This window comes from Acipenser ruthenus, chromosome 1, assembly GCF_902713425.1.
Source record: "Acipenser ruthenus chromosome 1, fAciRut3.2 maternal haplotype, whole genome shotgun sequence".
NCBI lineage: Eukaryota > Metazoa > Chordata > Actinopteri > Acipenseriformes > Acipenseridae > Acipenser > Acipenser ruthenus.
The window spans coordinates 100,124,552-100,149,964 of NC_081189.1; the positions used below are offsets into that span (position 1 = coordinate 100,124,552).

Below are 25,413 nucleotides of genomic sequence, written 5' to 3' on the forward strand. Positions count from 1 at the left end.
GTTTAAACATTTAGATTTTTTTTTTTTTTTGTTACTACAATTACAAAATGAGGATCATAGTATAATGCAGTCCCTGTTTTGTTGAATGCCCTTTTCCCCTGTAGCCATGTTATTAAAATGGTGGCGATTACCTGGCAAGTATCACCACCTCCTGAAATGTGTCCTGCACAAATCATCCTTTCAGTAATAAGTCTCCAGTAACAAGGGTATATGTTTTCAAAAGATTAAATATATAAAGTGTTATGTTAAAATGTTATGGAGCCAGCTATTGAAAGAAATTGGTGTTGGTAGCTTAAAAAAAAAAAAATCCCAGTTTTACTGTTAACTAAAGCAACGTTAGTAAACATGTGCAAGCGTCATAATTGCCAACAATCACTTGAAGCAGACTTCTTATATTTATTTATTTATTTTTTCTTTAATTTTTTTTAATTACATCTGAAAATTATCCAACAGGTTTTACAATCAAAAGATTTCTGCAAAATCATTTGCACTTCAAAATATACAGAGAACCGAAGTTGGCAAAATGGGTGCACAGGTATGAGTGTATAAATGACAGGAAAAACACCCATTGCAATAAGAATCTGTAATATTTAAATACATATCAGAACACATTTGTTGTATAAAAATACTTTATCAACAGTTGCAGTGCAGTACTCCTATGCACACATACATATATATTCTTTTTAATTATTATTATAATTTGTATTTATTTATTTATTTATTTATTTTTTTTTTTTAAGAGAAAGGGTCTGTAAACTTGCAATTGCATTCAAATGCACCTTTGCAAATATTCAAGTTAACATTTGCTTTAGTACTATTATTTTGGCTGTAGTTTGCTTTCACCTTCTCTAGAAAACGCAAAGATTCTCTTCTCCTAGCCCATTCGGCTTCAATCTCAATGTCTGTCAAGCGAACAGGCATGCCCCTGCTGTCCTGGCAGAGTTCCTGGAAGTTTATCTAGGGAGGTCTACCAAGATGAGAAGAAGGGCCTCTTGCAGTGGAAAGTCTGTGTGAAGACACTGCCCAGATTGACTATGCGGCCCTGGCTTCCACTGCGACTCCTCTCCACTACCACACGGGGCATCTGAACCAGCTGCATGGGACTCTTCACATCTTTTAATGCTTGAGTGAGATTTAAAATCTAGATTTACAACAAAAACAATGGAGACATTCATCAGAACAAGTGATTGACAGCATCATAATCTGGAGGTATATGGAGGCTGTCTGTCTGCAGGTCACCCTTGTATTTTTTACATCTAGAGAATCTTATTTAATACAACTGTGTGTGTGTGCGCGCGCGCGCGTGTTCTCCTATTGTTTTTTTTTTGCACATCAAAAAAGCTATTTATCATTCTTAAGCAATTCCAGTAAAAATCTGCGTCTGTAATTTACACCCCACCTCTGCAACTGTGGCAACTGAAAATCTTAAATAACAGTTACAGCTGCATGCCCCTAGTGGTCATTTTTCAAACCACCATACTTCAGAAAGCCAGCTTTTTTTCTTATCTTTTCTGAAGCTAATCCAGTGGTTGAAAAAGTTTGGAATCATTAATAAGCAGGATGAATAATCACCTAAACAGAAACAATAGAGAATGATACACACATACAAAAGATAAATAAATAAATAAATAAATAAATAAATAAATAAAACAAACAAACAAACAGATCATATTGTTTACTAGAGAGGAATCAGCTTTAAGAAAAAAAATAGCTTTTTAAAACTGAATTCTAAACTGCATTTCTTTTTAATTTCTATACACATTAATTGTATTTGGATTTTCTTCCGTTTTGTCCTGTACAGCGTTTTGGTACTTTTTGTATTAAAGTTGCTATATAAATAAAGTATTGATTGATGTATTATAAAAGGTGACAGAGAATCTTTAGAAGACCGCTGTATAATTTTGAAGCATGGTCAAGAGAATCATACAATACAGCCAAAAGTACAGATGCTGCATTATGTGGTCTGTATTAATATGCACATAACAAAACAATGTACAACACTTATAATGGAACTTGACTGAGACAATGGTAGAAAGCCTGGCCTGAGGACAGCATTTAGAATGTTTATTTTTGTAATTTAGAAATCAGTTCTTATCCCTGTGTACTCCCCAGTTGTTGCTCCACATTAACAATGGTTTGTATTGTATTTGGTCAATCTAGTGCCATTTGGTGTCATTGGGGAAGCAAACAAGCCCCTCCTTGACACAAACCAACCACATCGTTGACACATCAAGACATTTCATGGCAAGAACTAGCTAGATCATTAGAGTGATTCTGAACCTACTACCAATTTCAGTAAGTACCAGGAAGCAGCAGCGACTTCATTGTATGGTGTGGTATTTGAGATACAGTGTATCTGCATATTCCAGATTAAAAGTAAAAAAGTAAAAGAAAATAAGTTAAAAAGATCTTCAATAAGGAGGGGCCAGGTTAAATATAGGTAATGGCTTACTCTCAAACTTTCAATGGGCAACACAGACTTACCTGCCCTCTCATTACTGACATCTGTTTTTCAAATATAGCTTTGTCAAACCCTTTGTCTGCCTGAAAATAAAAAGTATAATTTTATTAATCATTTGTACTGTATACATTTACCGACATAAAAACAAGGTTTGTTGGCAAAAAAGCACATAACCCCTGCCTAGCATAAAAGGCCACAAAACAGGCCTCAGTACCATGAAAAGTGTAATGTAGAACATGCTCCTCTTATCCAGCACGTGTTGCTGGATGGGCAGCGTCAATGCATGTCTAAAACAGGTGGCAGGTGTTACGCGATAGTATAAAACACTGCTCTCCAACAGTTTTCAATGGAGGTCAGTCTTGCATACAAGTACTGTAGTCCATCAGAAAAATCATGATACATATCATAACGCAATCTGCATACAGTGATATGTATCATATCATGACAGTGTATCACCTAGTATTAGGTGAGCACAGATGAAGTACCTTGTTTAAAAAAAAAAATAAAAAAAATAACCACCAACAACAAATGTAAAAACACATTAGTATTTTTTTCTATTGTTAATAGGTGTAGTTAAGCAACCGGGTGGGTGACAAAGTTAATTTAAATATAATTTTGGGCAGGAACACCTCAGATATACAGAGTATCAAAAGAAACTAATCACTATTACAACACATTTATTTTCGGAAAAAAAAAGGTATATAAATGATGGACACTGACGAAATGTTTTTGGTTTCTTTTTAATCACTCGATCATTCATCCTTAACCATGACACGCTTGAGTGACTATGACTGAAGCATATGCACTTAATCACCCAATTAGTGAGACAGTTGATTGGACACTGGATATGGAGTGATTTCAGCTGTTGAATTGCAAGCTTGAATAAAAGCAATAAAGAATCACAGAAAGAAAAACATGCCACATCTGTCAAGAGAGCAGCACCTTTTGTGCAATCGGCATGTTGGAGGCTGGACTAGGGCAGCATACTGTGGCTCGCCGTCTTGGGTGCTCACAGCCAGCAATTTCAAACCTGGTGAGATGGTATAACTAGACACACTCTGTCAATGACAGGCCACGAACTGGGAGACCAAGAGTCACAACACCTGCCCAAGATCGAAAGATCATTTTGCAGCATCTTCGTGATGTCAACTGTTAATCAGCACAATAAAAAGTCACTGCACCTGCTACTAAAACAGAATGTCATTTTTCAATCACATCTAGTGAATTTGATCCAAATATAAGTGTTACGTTTCTTTTGATGCTCAGTATACATAGGAGTACTCCCACTTAAGATACACTACTTGACCGGGTTAATAAAGAAGTAAACCTGGCCCAGACCTCCATAACCCCTTTGTTAATTCCGTGTGCCCGCATTAATGAAATCAATGTGTATACTAAAATGATTAATGTGGTTATACCAGTAAACTCCCTCAGGCATTTGTTCCAAGGAGGGTCCATACCAAGTTTCAGATAGTTAAGCAGACTAGAATACTTATTAACAGACATGGAAAACATCAAAACACGTAGATCCCTTTTGTTCCATCGAGTGACAGGAACATCTCCAGTTAAACATGTACTTTGTTTATTTGATACATTTATTATAAGTTGAATGCCTCCAGCAACAAACCTTAAACATCTCATATAGGTCCTCGCTAAGGTCCTGCACAAAATTCATGTCTGAGATACGGGACAGAACCAAATCTCTGGTTTCCTGAGAAAAGGGAGCTTTAGCCTGTGGAAGCGATGCCCAGTGAAACGGATCTGGAGGAACAAATACAATTATTTTTTTACTTCCATCTCCAAAAATTGCCATTTATTCTTCTGAACTCTGGATTACTACAATATTTACATTATTATCTAATGTATATCATGACACTTGCATGTAGTGCAATACTACTTACAGGCTCTCCACTCATCTGGATGCTTAAAGGGAAATGCCAGTCCATTGTCTATAGCAGCTATTTTGATGGCAGGGTCTTTGTTCACTGCCCACTCTGTGTCCTAAGAAAAAAATAAATCCTGATTAAAACCGGGCATTACCTACCTTGGTATTTGATCTTATCTGTATTGTGGCCACTCACCATCAGCTTGGTAATACCCTCTACACAGGATTTGAATGGTTAAATAGTTACTATATTTACCAACAATTAAAATAGACAGTAATTCTGAGCACATGGTAAGAAACTCACACAAGTCATGCATCCAATAGTGTATTGTGATTGTAAAATTGTTGTAAAACATCAGGAGCTTGTTATATTGATCACATACATTTTAAACCTACAGACTGTGATATGTGCAGTCCGTTGACAGCAGATTTGGTAGTGGTCTGTCTGCTGGTCATTTCAATAATATACGGTTACAGGACGGCAAACATCTGTGTATGAGGGAATATCGATTTGAAGTGAACGGACCGAGGTTCAAAGTGCTGCTATAACCCCACACACAGATGCTTGCAGTCCTAAAGATATTTATATACTATTTTTTGGTTAATTTACAACTAAATAAATACAGCTACAGGGAATAGGTAGATGCACGGTAAAAACTCTATGGTGTACAGTTCATATCATGAATTAGATTTCTTTGTAATGTGTCGTGGCAAACAGCAGGCAAAAAGCATGCTCCGATTGGCTGAAAGATCCTCAGCAACCTATACTATACAGCATGCAAACTGTATATCCAAGCTGTATGGTGGAGAGCGTCGTAGGTAAGTCAGAATTTTAAGTTTTACAAAACATCCAGAGAACCGATTTAACCTCTCATACTTGCAAATAATACACTGCACAAGTCTCATTTTGTAAAGGAATTAGGTGCGATACAATAACCAATCGTTTTCCATTTTTGTGTTGTGCAATTGGTACGATATTGCATGGCACACAGTTGGCTGAATGTGTAAAAAAACGCATCCTGGATAAAATCATTATCGGTGCGTTAAAGATATCTTGTTACAAAATATTAAATAAAGTGTTTTTACCATTTACCTTTTCAGAGGCTTTGGGTGCGTCGTCTGGTTTATCATACTTCACTAACCAGTTGTCACTGCCTCGGTCTAGAAAAATACAAACAAGAACAGGAAGTTATTTTACATTTGAAAACAAACACTATAAAAATCACTCCATAAGACAAATGATAACAACGTCAGCAACGTGCAAGAAAACAAAAACTGTAAGGTAGTTATTTTATGAATAGAGCGACGTGGATCATTCCATGACAAGTAGAGCAAAATGCATGAAGATGATGGCTCCAGATTAATAAAAAAAAAACTTGAAATAGGAGTTTACATTTAAAAATCAAAAACCTTAGTAAAAACGTCAAATGTTATTCTTGAATTCTTTGTGTAGCTTGCATACTTGCCAGATCAAATGGGACTTTCAAATATAGGCTACACGTACTGTATCCCAAACATTAACAAACTTTTTTTTTTTTTTCCTTTTGGACTGTTTCCAATCTATGGTCTGTAAAATAACTTTTTAAAATCAATACTGTGTGCTTACAGACTGCCCTTTAAATATTTTGCAAATATAGACATCAAAAAGAGGTGTGGCTGTCATTGTGGCTACCTAACAGACTATGGTACTTACAAATGTTATTCTGCAGTGTTGCCACAGTACAAGCTGTATTACACTGGGTTATCATGCCTGCTTGTGATACTAAGAGTGTAAGAGTTAATCAATAGAGTGTAAGATTTTATTTTGCGTTTTTTTTTTTCTTAACCGCAAATACACTCTACACATACCTTCTATTACCAATTTCAAGTCCATTCATGTGTTGTGCTGGAGTTAAGAGAGAAAATGGGAACTATTTAAACTAACCAAACACATAGTTATGTTAAAACTACTCTGTCTGGGACCACAGGGTTAAAAAACAAATAAACAAAACAAAACAAAAACACAGCAGGATTACTATAGAACTAAAGAGTTAATGTAGATCCACCAATCAATGTAATGGTACTCCCGGTCTGACATTAACATTGAAAACACAGACTTATTCAGTTCAATTCTACAAATCAAGAGAGTCTTAAATGCAACAAGCTAATAACAAGTTAAGAAACTGATATTAAAATGCTTACAACATAAAGCTGGACAAACCATATATTTATATTCAGAGCACTTCAATACTTAACATGAGGTTGCAAAATTATAAAAATATGCTGGCTCATTTTAAAATTCCAAAACTTCAAAAACACACAATCAACAGAAGGTAAAACTTAGAAGGTGAAACTAAAGTCAAATAGACAAAATGTTTTGTCTCGTCCCTTCACGTCAATGATTCTACTTGTACTACACTGCCACTATGTGGCAACAATATGTCATGGCACTTGAACTAGATGTGCCTGGTGTGTGGCAAAAACCAAACAAACATACACACACACAAATATAATACATTTCTTCGACCAGGGTTTTTTGTGCACCACAATCTAATTGCATCCATTGTTGAAAATCAAAGACCTTTACAGCAATACTTTGTCTTTGGAGCCCTCTCCATAAAGTATTGTTGTGGAATGGAAGTATTACATTTTATGTACTAAATACTAAACTTTTTTTTTTCTCTGAATTGAAGAATAAAATATGGAAATTCAACAAGATTGCCTTCAGGACTGCCAAACATCTAGAACAGAAACAGTAATAAATTTAAATTAAGAACAGCCATCATTGGATAATGATTTAAAAAAACATGCAAATTCAGGGGTTATAGTATTCCTTTAAATGTTTTAAATAACTGCAAAACCATAAGTTACACTGACTATATTAACAAGTCTATTTTAGACTAATGGTAACCATAACAACAGGCTTTGCCTGCAGCAGCCATAGTTGTTATTATCTGCAACAGCACAGATGGAAATAAGACTCCTATTGTAGCAGTTTCACCCATTCCAGGTTTTACTACGAGCTTGATTAGCCACAATGTAAAGGTAACAAGCGCAGGTGTGTCAATAAACTCATAGTAAAACCAGGAATGGAGCAAACTGCTATGCAATGGGAGTGCTTGTATGGCAGATATGAAAAGTTTCTTACACTTGAGAACTTAAATACTGAAGAATTACGGTCAGTCGTATTGGTCCAGAAAAGAAACAGTGGTGAAGTCAATATCTTTTACTGGACCAAAATAGAAACAAAAGGATGAATATTCTGTAGATTCTGTAGAATATTCAGGCAGTGTGGTTCAGTGGTTAAAGAAAAGGGCTTGTAACCAGGAGGTCCCCGGTTCAAATCCCACCTCAGGCACTGACTCATTGTGTGACCCTGAGCAAGTCACTTAACCTCCTTGTGCTCCGTCTTTCGGGTGAGACGTAATTGTAAGTGACTCTGCAGCTGATGCATAGTTCACACACCCTGGTCTCTAAGTCGCCTTGGATAAAGGCGTCTACTAAATAAACTAATAATAATAATAATAATAATAATAATAATAATAATAATAATAATAATAGGTTGCTCATGGCTATCCTCAGGAGTGAAATAACCACAGCACTCTATGAACACATAGAATATTCTGTTACTGACAATTATGTTTGGAAAGAAAGTATATTTACTTTAACAGCTGAATTCAGAGAATTACTTTCCTTAAAATCAAGCCCTGCATTGTTAGCAATGCAGTGTCATTTGGAACAGTGTGATTCACCCAGTCATTCTGTCACTGGATTTAAATGTATAAAACAGAGATTCAGTAAGAAATATTCTCTCAGGACCACTGAATATGAAAAACATATTTGATGCTAGATATCTCAACGCTTGTTGTAGAATTAGAAAATATTAGGGCTGTCAATTAATAGCAGTTAACTTCTGCGATTAACGCGTACATTTTTTGGGAGACTTAACACGTTAAAAATCGCACTCTCCTGTCTTGTTCCTCTTATCATACCGTAATTAATGTCCTGCAGCACCATTTTAATACACTCGAGTGCATGCCAGGATTGATTGAGTGTAGTCATCATTTGAATACAAAATTAGTCATGGAATCGCATTAGGTTGCAAAGCACTCAAACTGAAGGACTTGTGAAGGGGAAGTTTATTTATATAAAAAAAACAAAAAAAACACTGACGATTCATTATCTACAGTTACTTGTATCTACTGTCAAAGTGAGTTCCAGTATCACAGAAGTGCATATAGTCTGCTGTACCACCTGCATGCTAAACTTGCTTTCACTTCTCAAAATATACGTTCTAGTAGTAGTTCTGCTACAGACAACAATACAACAATAAATGAAACCCGTCAGTTTCAACATAGTACTCTTTTAGAAATTCAGGATCATTGCAAACCCATGAATCAAGCCAAGTACGATACTATAACCAGTGCTGTTGCAAAATCGATAGCTACCGACTGCAGACCCGTTAACATTGTAGCTTTGTTTTATTTCAATAACCACATTTATTTTAAAAGATATTATTTATAATTATGGAGGATATAACAGTTAGTGAATGTTTTGTTTAGGCAATTTTAAGTTATTAATAAGAGAATTTAAAATTCTTATTATTTAAAAAACAGTTTGAGTAACTGGAAATGGATCAGTTTAAATGCAGTAAGGCGAGTAATAAAAACTGACTCCATTGTGATTTAGCAGTTCGTTCAAATAATTTAACAACAAATGCTGGATTGTAAATAAATATAAAACTAGAGAGGGACCAACACAGGATCCAGAAATAGGAAAACTGGGTTTTTATGCTGGGTTGTTTTATGCTGGGTTGTTTTATTAGCAACATCAGTAATAAAACTTAAATGAGATGGATGTAGTTGCAAATGGAACATAATTGAACCCACTGCTCATTTTCAAAAGAAAGATGTTGCTGAAAGACAAAATGCCTCGCAATGTTGTTGTAAAAGTGCATGACAAAGGATGGATGGAGGAATAAGGAATGAAGGAGTGGGTGAAAGTTGTATGGGACAGAAGGCCAGGGGCGCTAATGAAAAAAAGGCCATTGCTAGTGTTTGATTAGTTTAGGACGCCATCTACATGATTCTGTGCACCACAAGCTGAAGGAGTGCAACACCGATTCTGGCCGTTATCCTGGGGGGCATGAATGGAATTTTGCAGCTGCTGGACGTAGGGATCAACAAGCCGTTTAAGGATCATGTGAGCAGGAATGGGTGGACTGGCTATCCCAAGGTGAGTTTTTTTTTTTTGTGTTTTTTTTTTCTCTGTTTATCTGATTGCTCTGATTATGATTTTGTGAAAATAAGATGTGTGTTGTGTTTAGAACATAAATTAATTGATGTTTATTTCATACAAGTTATTAAATGGATAGACCTATAACACTATTATGGGGAACAGTCATTTAAATACAGTAAATGATACAAAACATACTTTTCTAATGTCAAAATATATTATAAACATTGTGTAAACTGCAAATAAGAGTTTTTTATATATTAAAAACAAGGTTGCATTTGTTTTGTAAGGCTAAAATGACTTTTTCAATCAAAAACCGTTGTTACAGACCTAATAAAACACTTCTTTGTATTCACAATGCAGCTTATTTGTTTACATTTGTGACAAGAGTGTCAAGAGGGTTATTTAAAAACAAAACAAAAAAAACACTTCGGCAGATTTCCTATGTGAAGCCACGATGAAGGACCTGCGATCTGTTTGTTGTTTTTTCTAAAAGTATGAACAAATAAAATAACTTACAATACTTAATTTGGCAAGACGGACATATTTTTTGTATCCCAAGGTGAGCACTTTTACCGCAAATGGAAACCTTAGGCGACCAGAACAAAGTAGCATCTGTACCTGGGTCATAGACTCTTGGTAAGACATCACACCAAAGTCGATCGTAAAGGCTTCTAAGAAGGCATGCATTTAAAATCAGCTGGATGGTACAGAGGATGATATTGTTTTTGTTGAGTCCAAGATAGATTCACACTGTAAGGATGACATAGAAAATATCTATGATGATCACCTTACCGAGACAGGACTTGCTATCTTTGAAGACAGCGAAAGTAACTGAGTTTTTTGGTTTTGAGTAAAAAAAAAAAAAATAAATGGAATGCTGTGTTACATAAATGTAAACTATTAATGAAATAAAATGCTGCAAAATCCTTAATGTTGTGCTTTCCTGATATTGTCTCAATAAAAAAAAGGGGGGGGGGCCCACATACACCGGTGCGACACACAACGGTTTTTACTGTATAAAAAATACTTTATTAAATATCGTCTTACAATTACAAATATACTCCGAGCCAGGGATAAAATATTTAAAAATCAATATACTTAATACAAAAACAGCGGTTTTGAGCAAAAAATATCCCTGTAGTTTGTCAGTGCCAGGCTCACAAATAAACAATATGCTTATTTAGAATATTAAGCTTACCAGTGTTCCTAATGACATAATCCAAGACCACCAGTCGCTCAAACTGAGACTGTAGTTGTTTCCTGGTGTTCTCTGGTAGGGGTTCAGTCTCAAACTTCCTTAACCAGAAATCTGCTTCCTTGTAGCCTTCGACAAATAGCTGAAAAGAGCCAACCTACAGCCATATGGACACAGTAAGCATGAATTATTAAAACGCATGCAGGACACTTTTATAAAACATTTTAGTTATTTTGTTCAGAACTCCCATCAAGACCAAATTATCTATAAAAAGAGATTGGCACCTTAATAAAAATAAGAAATATGTATTAATATGAAAATAACATCTGAATCAAACAGTCAATGATCACATTCTTATAGCACTATACCTTAGGAGGCAATCCAACCCGATGAAATCTTCGACCAACCTGGGGCACTTTTTCCAAAGCATACTTTTTCCCTCTTGATTTTGCACGATCTATTGCACTGTAGTGAAATGTTTCACTAACCAGGAATACTTCCTAAAAGTTAAGTTAAAATAAAATAAATGATTCTGTCCAATATTTTAAAAGGCAATGCAAAATAAATAAATACATAAATAATGGTGCACACATAGAATAATTGTTGCATACACTTTTCCATTTTCAAACTTGGAGTTAGTACCACGTCAATTTAAGTTATAACAATAGCTGCAAGATGTATTAGACCTTGCTGAGCTATTTCCCATCTTCCCAGATCACTTGACATAACTATCAGTACTCTTTAGGCATTATGAACTGCTTCGGGCAACTCTGATTTATCCCAAAACTTTGTGGTATTGTTTTTATTTCTGGCTGCAGTCCAGGAGTTTCCTGTCAGGTGCACTCCATCAGTTAATGTACTCATTATTCTCACTCAAGGTAACCCAACTCTGAAAATGTCCCTAAAATGTATCTTTTTGTATATTGTGGCAGCAAAAAATAAAACAGGACAGCATTTCACTTTTCTTTTTCTAATAACTGCATTTGAAAAAATAGTTTGTTCCTTTTAATAGATCAGATGTATTTGTCATTGGGTGCCAGTGCAGATGCGTTCCATTTTGATATTTTCCTCTGGGGAGTTTTGATTTCCTGCTTCTCATTTTCCACAATACATATTTAGCTGTACTTGATGTTGGCATAAAAGCCTCTCATTTAATGGACAAGTATTTGCTAAATGCACTATACCACTGGGCATCATTAATACTACCTTCCTGGAATATTTAGGGTCTCACTTTGTAGGAGCATTTGCATTTCAATTATTATTATTATTATTATTATTATTATTATTATTATTATATAAAATGTGTATTGTTACTATTAGTGCTATAACAATAGAATAACTGTTGCTTGGATTTGCATATGTGCAGACATATTTCATATTTTATTTTGCCGATATGTATCCCTTTTCTTCTTAATTGTGGTCAGGACCACGGATCTTAATGCGCCTCTTAAATAATTAGCAAATGTTTATTACAAACATGATTAAGAACTTATATAATTATTTATCATTTTATTTTAAAAAAAGCTAACCCGAATGTCGTTGTCCTCCACTCGGGGCTGTATTTGAATGAAAGGTTACTTCTATTGCTGTGATCAGGAAAATCTTGAGGATTTCTGCAGTCATTTGAAAACAAGTCACTGTTATTTCAGGTTGCACATTGATGGCTGGAATTTTATTTCTGGGATGCAAATGCATAAAGGATTCGCTCAGGTAACCCTAACAAGTAGGCAGATTTCTCATTTTCCCATTTTGGAGAGAACATCCAAACACAGCATGGAAACGTTTTGTGGTAAGGTAAAATTGTTTGGAACTGAAAAAAGAATGCACGTACAACACGAAGAAGTTCAAACTGTGATACTGTATCTTTAAATGTTACTCACACAGAATCTAATGTCTCTAGTGTTACCGCTGAAGGTTAAGAATAAAAGGTTCAGTTATAGATATACATTTTTTTTTTTAAAAAAGGAGAATTTAGTTCTGAGTGGGCAGCAACACAAACATGTTTTGCTTGTTTTAATAATTCTCTCAAGTTTAATCTGGATCGCACTTACTATATTACAGTCATGGATTTAAAATCAAATATTTGGGAGGCACTATAAAATGAGTTAAATCCAGAAAAAAAAAAAAAAAATCTCAGAAGATTAAATGGTATAGGACTAACCACAGATCTAATTAAACTAGTATTTAGTTGGTCAGTCGACTCATACATAACATTTCAAGAGCAACAACAGTATAAAACCTTTAAGTATTGTGCTTGATTAATATGAAGCAAGCACAGTAGACAAAAGTAGTCACAGTAGTGACAGATCTTTCTTTTTTTAAATGGATACCAAATTCGATTTTTATTTTCCTAATCAGATTTCTTTCCCTTTCTTTAGTATGTATTTCTTTCCTCACCTTAGTTTTGGGTACAATTCCCAGACCCAGCTTTTGGTCTACAAGGGAGGCAGCCGCTTCCGACAGGTAGCCTTGGTTAGGAACCAGACACCCCCTTCCAAAGCAACAGGGGCAGCAAGTCTTGTGGAAATATTTGGTCCATTTTGGGTTCAGATGTCCATAAGGCTCTTCAGATTTTGGTTTGAATACTCCAATAATATTCTTATGAAAACAAAACAAAAGCAAATTAGCAAATAGCAATAACACACACCCACACATACAAGAGATGAACAGGATTCCTCTCCTTACACCTGCTGCTCTGTACAAAAGATGTAGACAAAGCATTTGCACGCTAATTTCCAAACACCATTTACTGGACAAACTGAAACGGAGCAGCCAATAAAAACTCCTGCCAACTCAATAAACAGAAAAAAAGAGAGCAGGACATGTGCTTTTACATGAAGGTTGTTAGTTGGAGTTCTCCATATTTACACATACATGTATGTACATTATATACTTTGTAAAAGCATTATCGCAGATTATAAATCACAAGTCAACCTCCTGGCCATATATCACATTTGAATAAATATACATACACTACTCTACATAACAGTGCCCACAAAACAAACACACAGCAACTATCAAGGTCATTCCACACAGAAAAAAAATACACCTTTACCATAACTCTCCTACAGCCTTGATTGCTGTGCAATGCTTCCACTTAACCTTAATATCATTAGAACCGGCAACAGATGTGATCAAACATGGCACCTTTCTCATCCTTTTTATGAGTTTCCCCAAATATTGCATAATGTATGCCTGTATCCCCGGCTTGTATGGCTTTTTGCCATGTTAAAAAGGCCAGGTGCTGCCAGCAAAGAAAATAAAATGCAACGTTATAACGTCACTATACAAAAAGCGACAAGCATGTGTATTCTTGAACAGGGGGCAGGGTGGGTCAAATGTAGTAAGACATGCCATCTACACAGTGCAGTGCCTGATTATGCAACACACTCACCCCTTTGGAATCCTTAACAAAGTAGCTGCCGCTTGAACCCTGGGAAATCCTCTCTGGAAAAAGCCCACTCTCAATAGCCTGCTCAGCTTTCTGGATGATCTCAGAAAACTCAGGGTCTTCTGGAAAGGAATTGAGCTCTCCAGTGCCGCCGATGCTACCTGCAGGGAGTAAACAGAGAATACGAGACAGAATCACATTAAGAGAAAGAGTGGAGCAGCTATTGATCCTAAAGCGAGCACAGATGGATGAAAGTAAAGCACACCACAGGTAAACAAAACAATCTGTTCTGTAACTCACACATATGTTCACAGCAAAAATAGCTTTGAGGACACACAGTGCATTTGTGAGGATATGGGCTTTTTTCAGTATGTTTTTCCTCTTGTGTTCATAGGAGGTTGCTGCAAAATGATAAAAATAAAAACAGAATGTACAGGTATTAACCCTCCAACTTTCCACAGAAGAAACAATTCCAGACTTTAAAAATTAGCAATTCCAAAACGTGAAAGTCAATATTATTTTTTTTGCTAATTTAATGAAGGATGAAAAGCATAGCTCACAGTTCTCTTCACCAGTACATCTACCCAAAGCCATGCAGGGACTGTAGGCTGATTAAGACTGACAAATACTTCTCTTGGACTGAAATATTTCATTAAAACAGAAAAAGAAAACTCAAAAGCATACTCACACAGTAATTGATTTTTTTGGGATGTTACTTGTAGTTATATCTATGATGTATTCAATATTTTTATAATACCCATATCGAATTGTTTTATATTTATTGACCCCTCTAAATGTCCAATTATATCCAAATTGAATCCCCTAACTGTGACCTACCCTTTACCTTCAGGGTCTCCTAAAAATCTGCAGAACTGCCCAGACAGGTAGTGTTTTCACTTCCAGTACAACAAGTATTACAGGGAGAAAATAGGCTGGTTCCAACCTATACAGTAGCTAGGTAACAGCAAGTATTAACTTACAAATGTGTAAAGAAAGGATACTTGTAGTGTCTGCCACTTGAAAGAACTACTGTAAATACCTTATGTGAATGCACAAGAATCGTCTTGCAATAGTGTGCAATATTTTCAAGCCATCATTTTCCATCATAAATCAAATCTGTTAGACATTGCCTGCACAGTATACTGCATGGCAAATTAGCTTCTTAGTTTCAACTAAAGTTTGTGCAAAAAACTAAATCTTTACACACCGTTGAAAGAAATTAAATACTAAACTCTCAGGAGCCATGGTTTTTCAACAGTATTTCTACGAAAATCATTAAACAGAAGAAATGAGACACTTGCATAATCTTTTAGTACCTTCAGGAATCCTAGTTCTCTCGAAGGTGCCATATGTTAACGCACTGCAAGTATATTATATTTTAGTACCCCTCATCTTCAAACTATCACAGATTGTTTTTCTTTAAAAAAAGGTTTAGACTGGTAAATACATTTCTGGACTCCATCTCACTGCACAAACAAGATTTAAAATGAAATAAATAACCACTGAACCTCCAGGCTATAAAATGACCCAACATGACAGGCACAGATGGCATGTCAACCCAGCACTATTTGCAGTAAAGCATGTACAGTGCCAGGTTATTTTGCTGTCCGTATCTTTTTATTTTGCTGTTCTGAAGCAGCATTTGGCATGTCAACATTGAAGAGACTGGTGAACATCTCTATAAAAAGAGAAAAAAGTTTCAGGGCAATTCCACAGGAAGGTCAACCCAAGGGGTCATTTCTCAGAATCATCCAATCACGGTGAACTAACACCCATTTTGCAGCAAATGTTGTCTACTTATAGGATTTGTAAGGCATTACCAAAGAATTATGGATTACAGGTGAAAACCTACATTTATTGTCTGTAGTCCATTCACTGGTTACAAAACCTGGTGGGAAATGGATAGAGTAAATTTCAATGTGTATTTGTTAAAGAATAATAAATGAATCCTGATGATTCTTTCAAAAGCAGAGTGTGTGAGGTTAATAAGGGCAAGCAGCTAATTTAATCATTTTATAAAATTGATTGTGTTTACAACGGCACGGACTCCCAGTACATCCGACACAGACATTTTTTTTAGTTTGCTCCTGCTTTAAGTTTTGAAATTGATTTCATGCTATAGGTTCAAAGCACAAATGGTACCCTCAACATATTTACCATATTGATTACTCACCATAATCCTGGTGTTGGACGTACATGTTTTTGTATGTCCGACACCATATTCTAAGTGTTAAATACATCCACCTGCTTTTTGTGCAATGAGATATCACTTTTACCTTCCTGGGATGCCATCTTGTGTTCACAAATGAACAAATGGTTGAACAGGTGATGTGATAATCCTCATTCATCTAAGAATACAGGACACAGTAAGGTAAGATATAATCACTGATAGGAAATACTAGTAAGCAGGTATTAATCTGATGGAAAATGTTTTTGTTTTATCAATTCAGAAAGGCTCTTAGTATAACCTATATTATACTAACCATATTGATCATAAACAAAAACAGGTGATAATCGTAGCCCAAAAGAGGCATTGTAAAATTGAGTTACTCCAGTGTCTGAGACTTTTTGTAACTGATCACTTAGCATGTACACCTACATGACCCATATCATTGAAGAGCAAATACCCTGCAATCAAATAAGTCGAGATATTTTCAGATGGGGCTAGCTCCCAATTCAAACAGCAGTTCCTCTTCTCAAACCTGTATTTGTGGGAGAAGTTCAGCTTCAAAGTTAGCACTTTTTCGCAACATCTCATGGCAAATGGGTTGTTGACAGGATCACAGAACAGTGAAGAGATCAGTATGGTGGTACATTCATAGTGGAAAAGGTCCCACAACAGCACCATTTGCCTTCTACTGAGCAGCTAAGGAGGGAAATCCAGGAACACATTTCTTGTATATCTCAATAGAGCAAATTGAAGAGAGAGGAACATGCTTCTCACTGGGAAGGCACCATGGCAATTCCAAATAAACAGCATTTGACCAAAGGGAAAGCATGCTTTGCTTGTTGCTGAAACGTCTGACTCCAGTCATTTCATTGAGGTGCCAATTAAGGACAAATATCTGGATGAGTCGAGCAGTCAACCAAATCAAGAAGAGGATTTCTCCTGCAGAGAACCGTCACATGAAGAGAGGCTTAACTTCAGGTGATCGTAGTCCCGGCTAGGAGTACCACATACACACACTGAATACGTCTTTGGAAAGCCCCGAATCTGTGCTTTTAAACAAGCCAGGTAGGTGGCTTTTATGGTGCCCGAGTAATATGTGCGTAACCTTTGGTGCGGAGTTTTAAGAGTTAAAGCTAAAGTCACCGCTTGCAAAACACCTATAGACTTCAAAACTGTTTACTTACTGCAGTATACCAATTTTCTATAATGCTTATAAGATAGCGGCCGAGAATCACGTACCAGAGAATAAAGTCTTGCGGCACTTAATATCCAGCACTATTATTTATGTATTTTAACCAGAACTACTTAGAATGCGGCTCATAGTGCTTTCGTCACTGACACCCACTTCCTTAGAGATTGTTGTAGCGTTTCAGGCATTCTAAATTGGGTGAAAAAATACAGTAGCTTGGTGTCTTAAAACATCTCTGCGGGATTTTCCTGCACTGAAAGTTGGAGATATGCGGGAGCAACTTGGAAAATGCGCGATTCCCGCAATCCCGCAATAAGGAGGCTGTGTGGTCCAGTGGTTAAAGAACAGGGTTTGTAACCAGGAGGTCTCCGGTTCAAATCCAACCTCAGCCACTGACTCACTGTGTGACCCTGAGCAAGTCACTTAACCTCCTAGTGCTCTGTCTTTCGGGTGAGACGTAACTGTAAGTGACTCTGCAGCTAATTCATAGTACACACACCCTAGTCTCTAAATCGCCTTGGATAAAGGCGTCTGCTAAATAAACAATTAATAATCGTATGCTGAAATTCAAGCCCAGATTACTAGCACTTATTAACAAAGAGTATCTACTGTAGCTAGTTTGATATATATAATCCATCACTTGAAATATTCTTCAAATGTAACCCTTCCATTGAAAGCTCAAGTAGTTTTATGAAAATTTGGAAAATTTGTTATTTCAGATTAAATTAGGATTTGCACGTCTGAAACTGAAGAAAAACGTTCCTATTTCAGAACCAATACATAGAATTTGAAATATTTAATCTACAATTCATTACCTGAAGTCTTACCAGAAAAATCAACAGTGTTAAGTATCAGTGTCCTCCTAATTCTGAACAATCTGAACATGCAAGAGGCTACAGGTCTGTAAAGTGTCCAAAATGTACGTCCGACACCACGGAATTGCCCTTAACTGACACTACACAAGTACGATCATTTATTTTTAAAAGCAGTTACAGTGAATGCAGTGCATGTGGTGGTTGCATAGGCAGCAATTCACATTTACATTTCTTTTCCAAGAAATTACACAAAAATCTAATCTTGCTCAAATGATCTCAAGATACAGCAATCTGAATGTCGGACATGATCCAAACCTACCCCTCATGGTTTTTCAGAACTCATTAAACGGTTACATCTGTGGCTGTGATTTTGTGGCTACGTTTTGTTGAACCTGCAAAAGGCACCTGCTTAAGGTCACGCAGGCCACAAATCTGTGCATGTCACCATACAGTACAGTTCCAGAATGCAACCAAGTGGGACCAGCTATGTTCCTTTTGTGAGGAATGAATCCATACTTTGCAGAGAAACTGCAACAAGTAGATAGCTAGTGCTATGCCACCTAGAATTTACAAAAAATGCTATAATGTTCTGTTGCCACAGAAGTGTTCTGGCAAATTGAGTTTTAACCTACATTGTAAACCCATCATACATTATTAATGCAGGTCCTTCATACAAGTAATACAAATTACTGTACCTCAAATATAAAATGCAAAAGCAGATTTACATTTTGGAAAAATCTATGGTGTACACAGTCAGAGTACAAGAAAAGGCACAGAGGATCTTAGAACATTGTGCCTTCAAGGATGACAACAGGGGAAAAAAAAAAAACCAATTTAGACACTACACATTTTCATAGTGCTGCAATCTTTATTATGCAAATTGGTTTCTGTAAAACTACCCCAAGGGAACAGAGTCCAAGTTAAAATGATTTTTATTCACTATATAAAAACAACAAATTATTTTACCACAGCAGTAAGAATGCCCAGGATATGTTTTTTAGAAGTCAATGGAAGAATGGATAAATGTAAGAACGTTCTGTTTCTGAAAAAGTGAAGCAGTTATAGGAAATCATTCCAAAACATTTCCCCACACAGTTATAAGGGACAAAGGGCATCACTATGGCTGCTTTCCAGGTCCACTTCCATATTCAATATTACGTTTGCGGATTTGATTTTTGTATTCAATATTATGGTAGTGTGTTAGTCTGCCTACCAAAACAAAATCATTACTTGTGAACCACTACACGAGCCAAGAACGACTGAATCAGTTGGCAGTTCTGCACGTTCCAAAGTACATTACTGATGAAATACAAAATCTCCTTAACGACTTCATTTTCCGAACTGAACAGCACAGAAATGTTTTTGCCAAGTCGTCTATGCACTAATCAGCAATTAGTTCTATCTTTGTATAAATGTGAATGTATCATTAAGTTGATTGGTATAAATGCTTGATTATGCACCAAATGCGTAGTGTTCATTTTCTCCTGGTTTGCTGGCCTTAGGTGTAGAAGTTCAGCTGTATGCCCTACGTCCTGTCCATATGACACACAATAACAATTTCTTTTTTTCAAATAACCTTAGTTTGGGAAGTGTTTCAACGTATAATCCAAGTTACAAAGCATGACTGGAAGTCTTACTTCAACTGTGTATATGCAGTCAATCATGTAATGTATGCATGTTTTTGTTATTTATCGATTTTATTCTTATGTTTTTATTTACGGTAATTGGGCAGCTAGTTGAGGAAAGTGAGAGAATAATATGGTTGCAGAGCAGTAACTTTGAACAGCAGTTAAGCAAAATAAAAACGGATTTATAGAAATGGCTTTCAAAACGACGTAAAATTGACAATGAAAATCGGCAGTTTAATTCCAAGTGGACAGAAGACTGTTTGTTTATTTTGCCAGACCACGACAATGCAAAGCCAACTTGTTTAATATGCACGCAAACAGTTGCAGTCTGCAAAGTTCCGAACAAACGGAGGCATTTCCAGACAAAACATGGTAATTTTAAATGGTACCCTTCCTTTGAAAATTTCCAATCCGTCAAGCAAAAATTCAAAGTTTAATTTCGTTATACCAGCGTTCTGCAGCATCCCTCCGAGCAAAAAAACCTTTCACAGAATCGGAGCTGGTCAAGGCCTGTGCAGTAGAGATGCTGCATGAAGTGCTCAGTAATGATGAGAAAACTAGAAAAACAACTACAGACCTTGTCAAACAAATACTTTTGTTTGATAATAGCTCAGTAAGATGAGTGGAAGTGCTTAGTGAAGAATATTTCTTTAATTTCTGATCTGATGTTGCCCAGTTGTCAACTGTCGGTCGCTTTTTTTGATGGCAAATCTTTTAGAGAGGAGCTTTTATGGACAAACATAATGCATGGACAAACCACCGACTAAATAGTTTTTGGCAAACTGGCAACGTTTTTTGAAAACATTAACCTGGATTTGCGTAAAAATAAACTCGATTGTGACTGACGGTGCTCCGTCTATGCTGGGTTCACAAAATGGTTTGGCTAGCCGGCTGGTTGCGCACAACCTCGCTGTTGTGTCAATTCATTGCTTAATTCACCAGACCATACTCTGCGCAAAACTATCTGCAGAACTGTGAGACAATGGATTGTGTAATGAAACTGGTAAATTATATTCGGAGGGGTGCTGGTGACAGATCAAGATTTTTACACTTGGCTGACAGCTATGCCACTGACCTAGACTTAAGGGCTATGCACACCAGGAGCTAAGCAAAACTACAGGAATACAGCACGAGTACATTAAAAAGAAATTAACATGAAAAGAAAATACTGTCTGCTTTTGCTCCTTTTGTGAAGACGAAAAAAAACTTAAACAAAGTAATAGTCTGGTACACCACACACAAAAAATGACATTTAACTGCACGTTTATATGTGATCTGGTTTAACATGTAAATCATTCAAAGAGAATACATCTACACATATTTCTTTGTAAACACTGAGCATTAGTTAAATATACTTTTTTATTGATTTTCAGTTAATAAAATCTTCAGTTAGTGTGTGAATGTGATTATTATTATTGGCCAACATTATTAAAATAATGAAGTGTAATTTTATAGAAATACAAAACCAGTGTGTGGCGCTCCCTGTCACTTTGACCAAAATCAACTGTTCTGTTATTTCTTATCATATGGCATCTTTTTTTGTATTGTCTTTATAACCACTGACATCATAAAGAACATTACATCATTACATTTTGACATTAATAATTAAATTCTCATTGATGTCCATTTCTTTTATTTGTGTTAATTTGTGCGTAAACGAGACACAGACAGTCTGATAGCCTCTCCCTCGACTCTGCCGGAGTAATGACATTTGTGTACAGAAACATAGAGGCTGTCGCAGACAAACCATCAGTTTGAGACAAGGCAGTTCTATCTTTTGAGCAAGGGGGAGTTTGCGTAGCAGCTACAGGAATATAGAATGGTAATATATACCTCTTCATGGTGACCCCCCCCATGAAATAATACACTTGGACAGTTGTATTGATTTATCACTATACCATGTATAAAGGGTTTCGCAGCCTCGCAAACAATAACAAACTTATGCACAAACGTGAGACTCAATTGTGAAAAACCGTGATTTTCACGTGTAAACCTTGAGACTTGACATCCATGACTCTTGGAGTATGCGTCGGCTGCATACGACGACTTGCTGCTACACAATGATGTGCGTTGGTTAAGCAAAGGTAACGTGCTTGAGAGGGTATGTGCGCTTAACATAAGAAAGTTTACAAACGAGAGGAGGCCATTCAGCCTATCTTGCTCATTTGGTTGTTAGTAGCTTATTGATCCCAGAATTTCATCAAGCACCTTCTTGAAGGATCCCAGGGTGTCAGCTTCAACAACATTACTGGGGAGTTGGTTCCAGACCCTCACAATTCTCTGTGTAAAAAAGTGCCTCCTATTTTCTGTTCTGAAATGCCCCTTTATCTAATCTCCATTTGTGACTCCTGGTTCTTGTTTCTTTTTTCAGGTCAAAAAAGTCCCCTGGGTCGACATTGTCTATAGCTTTTAGGATTTTTAATGTTTGAATCAGATCGCCGCGTAGCCTTCTTTGTTCAAGACTGAATAGATTCAATTATTTTAGCCTGTCTGCATAAGACATGCCTTTTAAACCCGGGATAATTCTGGTTGCTCTTCTTTGCACTCTTTCTAGAGCAGCAATATCCTTTTTGTAACGAGGTGAACAGAACTGAACACAATATTCTAGGTGAGGTCTTACTAATGCATTGTAAAGTTTTAACATTACTTCCCTTGATTTAAATTCAACACTTCTCACAATATATCCGAGCATCTTGTTGGCCTTTTTTATAGCTTCCCCACATTGTCTAGATGAAGACATTTCTGAGTAAACAAACTCCTAGGTCTTTTACATAGATTCCTTCTTCAATTTCAGTATCTCCCATATGATATTTATAATGCACATTTTTATTGCCTGCATGCAATACTTTACACTTTTCTCTATTAAATTTCATTTGCCATGTGTCTGCCCAGTTCTGAATGCGGTCTAGCTCATTTTGAATGACCTTTGCTGCTGGGTTAGGGTTAGATTTGTGTTTTTTTTAACTAGATACAGTAGCCAAAAGTTGCATACCCTGCTAGAGTTAATAAATGACAGAGCAGCAATGGCAAAAGTGTCTTTCTTGTGCGACATCACTACACAGATAAATCAACTTAATCTTAAACTTCAGGGCCCTGATCAAATTGTTGGCGACCTCTACAAGACTGTAGTCGCTTTTCAAGAGCAACTGGCTATGTTTCAAGCAGACTTGCATTCTGGAAAAATGATACACTTCCTAAACTTCGTGAACACAGAGAAATAAAGCCACTGCACATCATGACTTGCGCAAGTTCACGGTAAAGCTAAATGAAAACTTCAAGGCCCGTTTTGAAGATTTCAAACTCTCCAGTGAACTGCTTCTATTTCTCCGTCATACGTTCTCAGTTTCTCCAGATGTACAGTGGACTGCAGAAGCAAAACCACAGCTTTCTCCATATTGAAATGACTGAGCTTCGCATTTCAGAGGTACTCAAAGCCAGACTGAAAGACGTCAATACCTGTGAATTCTGGATCAGCGTTATCCCAGAGGCCATGTTTAAATCAATCCAAAAACTTGAATTTTTTTTTTGTTAACCATGTTTGGCTCACCATATCTCTGTGAATCTGGGCTTCTCCACACCGAAACTTTTTTTTTTTTTTAAAAAAGCAACACACAGTAACGGAGTCGTATCACAGACAACCACCTTCACCAGTGCCTGCGTATTGCCACGACATCTTACCAACCCGACTTCAGTCTAGGGCTTGCATCAAGTCGCTGCTGCCACTTCTCTCATTAACTAACTGGTGAGTCTTCTAAACTTGCTTATATTGTACGCTACAGGTATAAGCTTAATTTAAACTGTAGTTTGAATGCTAAGTTACCTTATATTTGCAACACGGTTATATAAAAGTATATTAAAACACTGCATTGTTTATTTGTAAATCATTAAAATTGATTTCATACATATACACACGCCCTAGTAGTTGTGTGTTATGAATGCAAAAGTCTGATTTCAGATGCATTGCTTCATGCATATTAAGTGGATACACAGGTTTTTCATATATATATATATATATATATATATATATATATATATATATATATATATGTAATATTTTATAGTAACATTTTAATCATAACAATCCCCAGAGTATTAAATGTAATGATGTATTCCCCAACCATATCTGTCCTGCACCTTGGTTTTATGTGCATTATTTAAAGTGGCCCGCTATGGAAAATAATTGGGGACCAATTATAATGCAATGCAATTCTGACAATGAAATATTCTATTCCATGATATTCTGCACAGGTTTCTTCAGGCAGAATACAGCAAACAACAATACACAAAGAATCAGGTTTTGCGCAACACAACTAGGTTACGATATACTGTTCTGTTGCGGTGCAACTTAATTAGACCCCTCACCTGCGGTGATTAAGTTTTCTTTATCCGTCAGTGACAATGAGCTGAGCTTGCTCCGTCTCGCCCTCTTCGTGGAGGACCCCGCAGGTCCCGCCAGCAACAGCTCCTCTTCCCCGGACCCCTCTACATCCACCTCGGGGAGAGCGTTCTCTCCTGTCACCGGGACCCTTACGGCCCCTCCCGGATTCACTTTAATCGTATGCCTAGTCCGATCATACTGCACCGACGCCTCCGGATCGTCCCTCTCTTGGGACCCAGGACTGTTCAGAGGAGTGCGCTCGCTGGGATCATACTCTGCCATTGCGACTCTTTGGCTGAGTTTTTGGTAAACTATCAGCTTATTTATTCTCTGAAGCTCACGTCTCCATTGTTTCTCGGCGGCTTTCTAGCTATCCCCCGCTTCTGGCAACTTCAATTCTGGAGCACTCACATCCACATCACCGGCAGCCGCTTCCTCTTCAAACTGAGCGTGCGTGTGTTCGAGCTATAACGTCATACCTGGCAGAAATTTAAAGAGACAGTACATCATTATTGCAACACTTTTTTTAAATCGGCGGGCTCTTGTTTGTCACCTTTAATCAACTCATTAAGCGATTATTTGAGTGGGATGGGGATTTGAAAGCATATTAGCAGAGACAGATGTATATACAAAACATAAAAAATATGCATGATTCTGGTTTTGTGATCCTGTGTGAGTCATATAGCTAATAATTATAAAATGTTCCATATAAAATCAAAATCTTATCATTGCACATGTATCTAATATTCCGGAAATAATCCATTGATGTCCTCAGACAAGAAATAGGTAAGACTGCATGTTGAAATGTTACAGGAACAGAGCAAACAAAATTCTTATTGCAGTTTGTCTAAACACAAGAAAAATGTAACGTCCATACATGAATATTGCCACCGTACGAAAAACACTGATATCTAAAATCTGTCAATTATATCTTAAGTTTATAGGGGCTGATGTAAGCATATGCACAGTGCAGATAATAATAATAATAATAATAATAATAATAATAACATGATTTACTGCAGCATTATGGGGGGTTGCACCCACAAATCACTTTGTGCGTATCTTTACATCACCCCCAAAGTCT

At 36.6% G+C, this 25,413-nt stretch overlaps 1 protein-coding gene across 1 annotated transcript; it reads right to left on the reverse strand.

Moving 5' to 3' along the window:
- Positions 1 to 395: 395 nt before the first annotated feature.
- On the reverse strand, positions 396 to 24,808 carry LOC117420985 (phosphatidylinositol 4-kinase type 2-beta-like). Its single transcript, XM_034034810.3, has 10 exons — positions 24,314 to 24,808; positions 14,153 to 14,310; positions 13,156 to 13,356; positions 11,127 to 11,258; positions 10,762 to 10,915; positions 5,440 to 5,507; positions 4,363 to 4,462; positions 4,089 to 4,222; positions 2,485 to 2,544; positions 396 to 1,141 (listed from the first exon to the last, which is right to left on the reverse strand). The coding sequence occupies exons 1-10, from the start codon at positions 24,609 to 24,611 to the stop codon at positions 968 to 970; spliced, it is 1,479 nt and encodes a 492-aa protein (XP_033890701.3). The 5' UTR covers positions 24,612 to 24,808; the 3' UTR covers positions 396 to 967.
- Between the last annotated feature and the right edge of the window lie 605 nt (positions 24,809 to 25,413).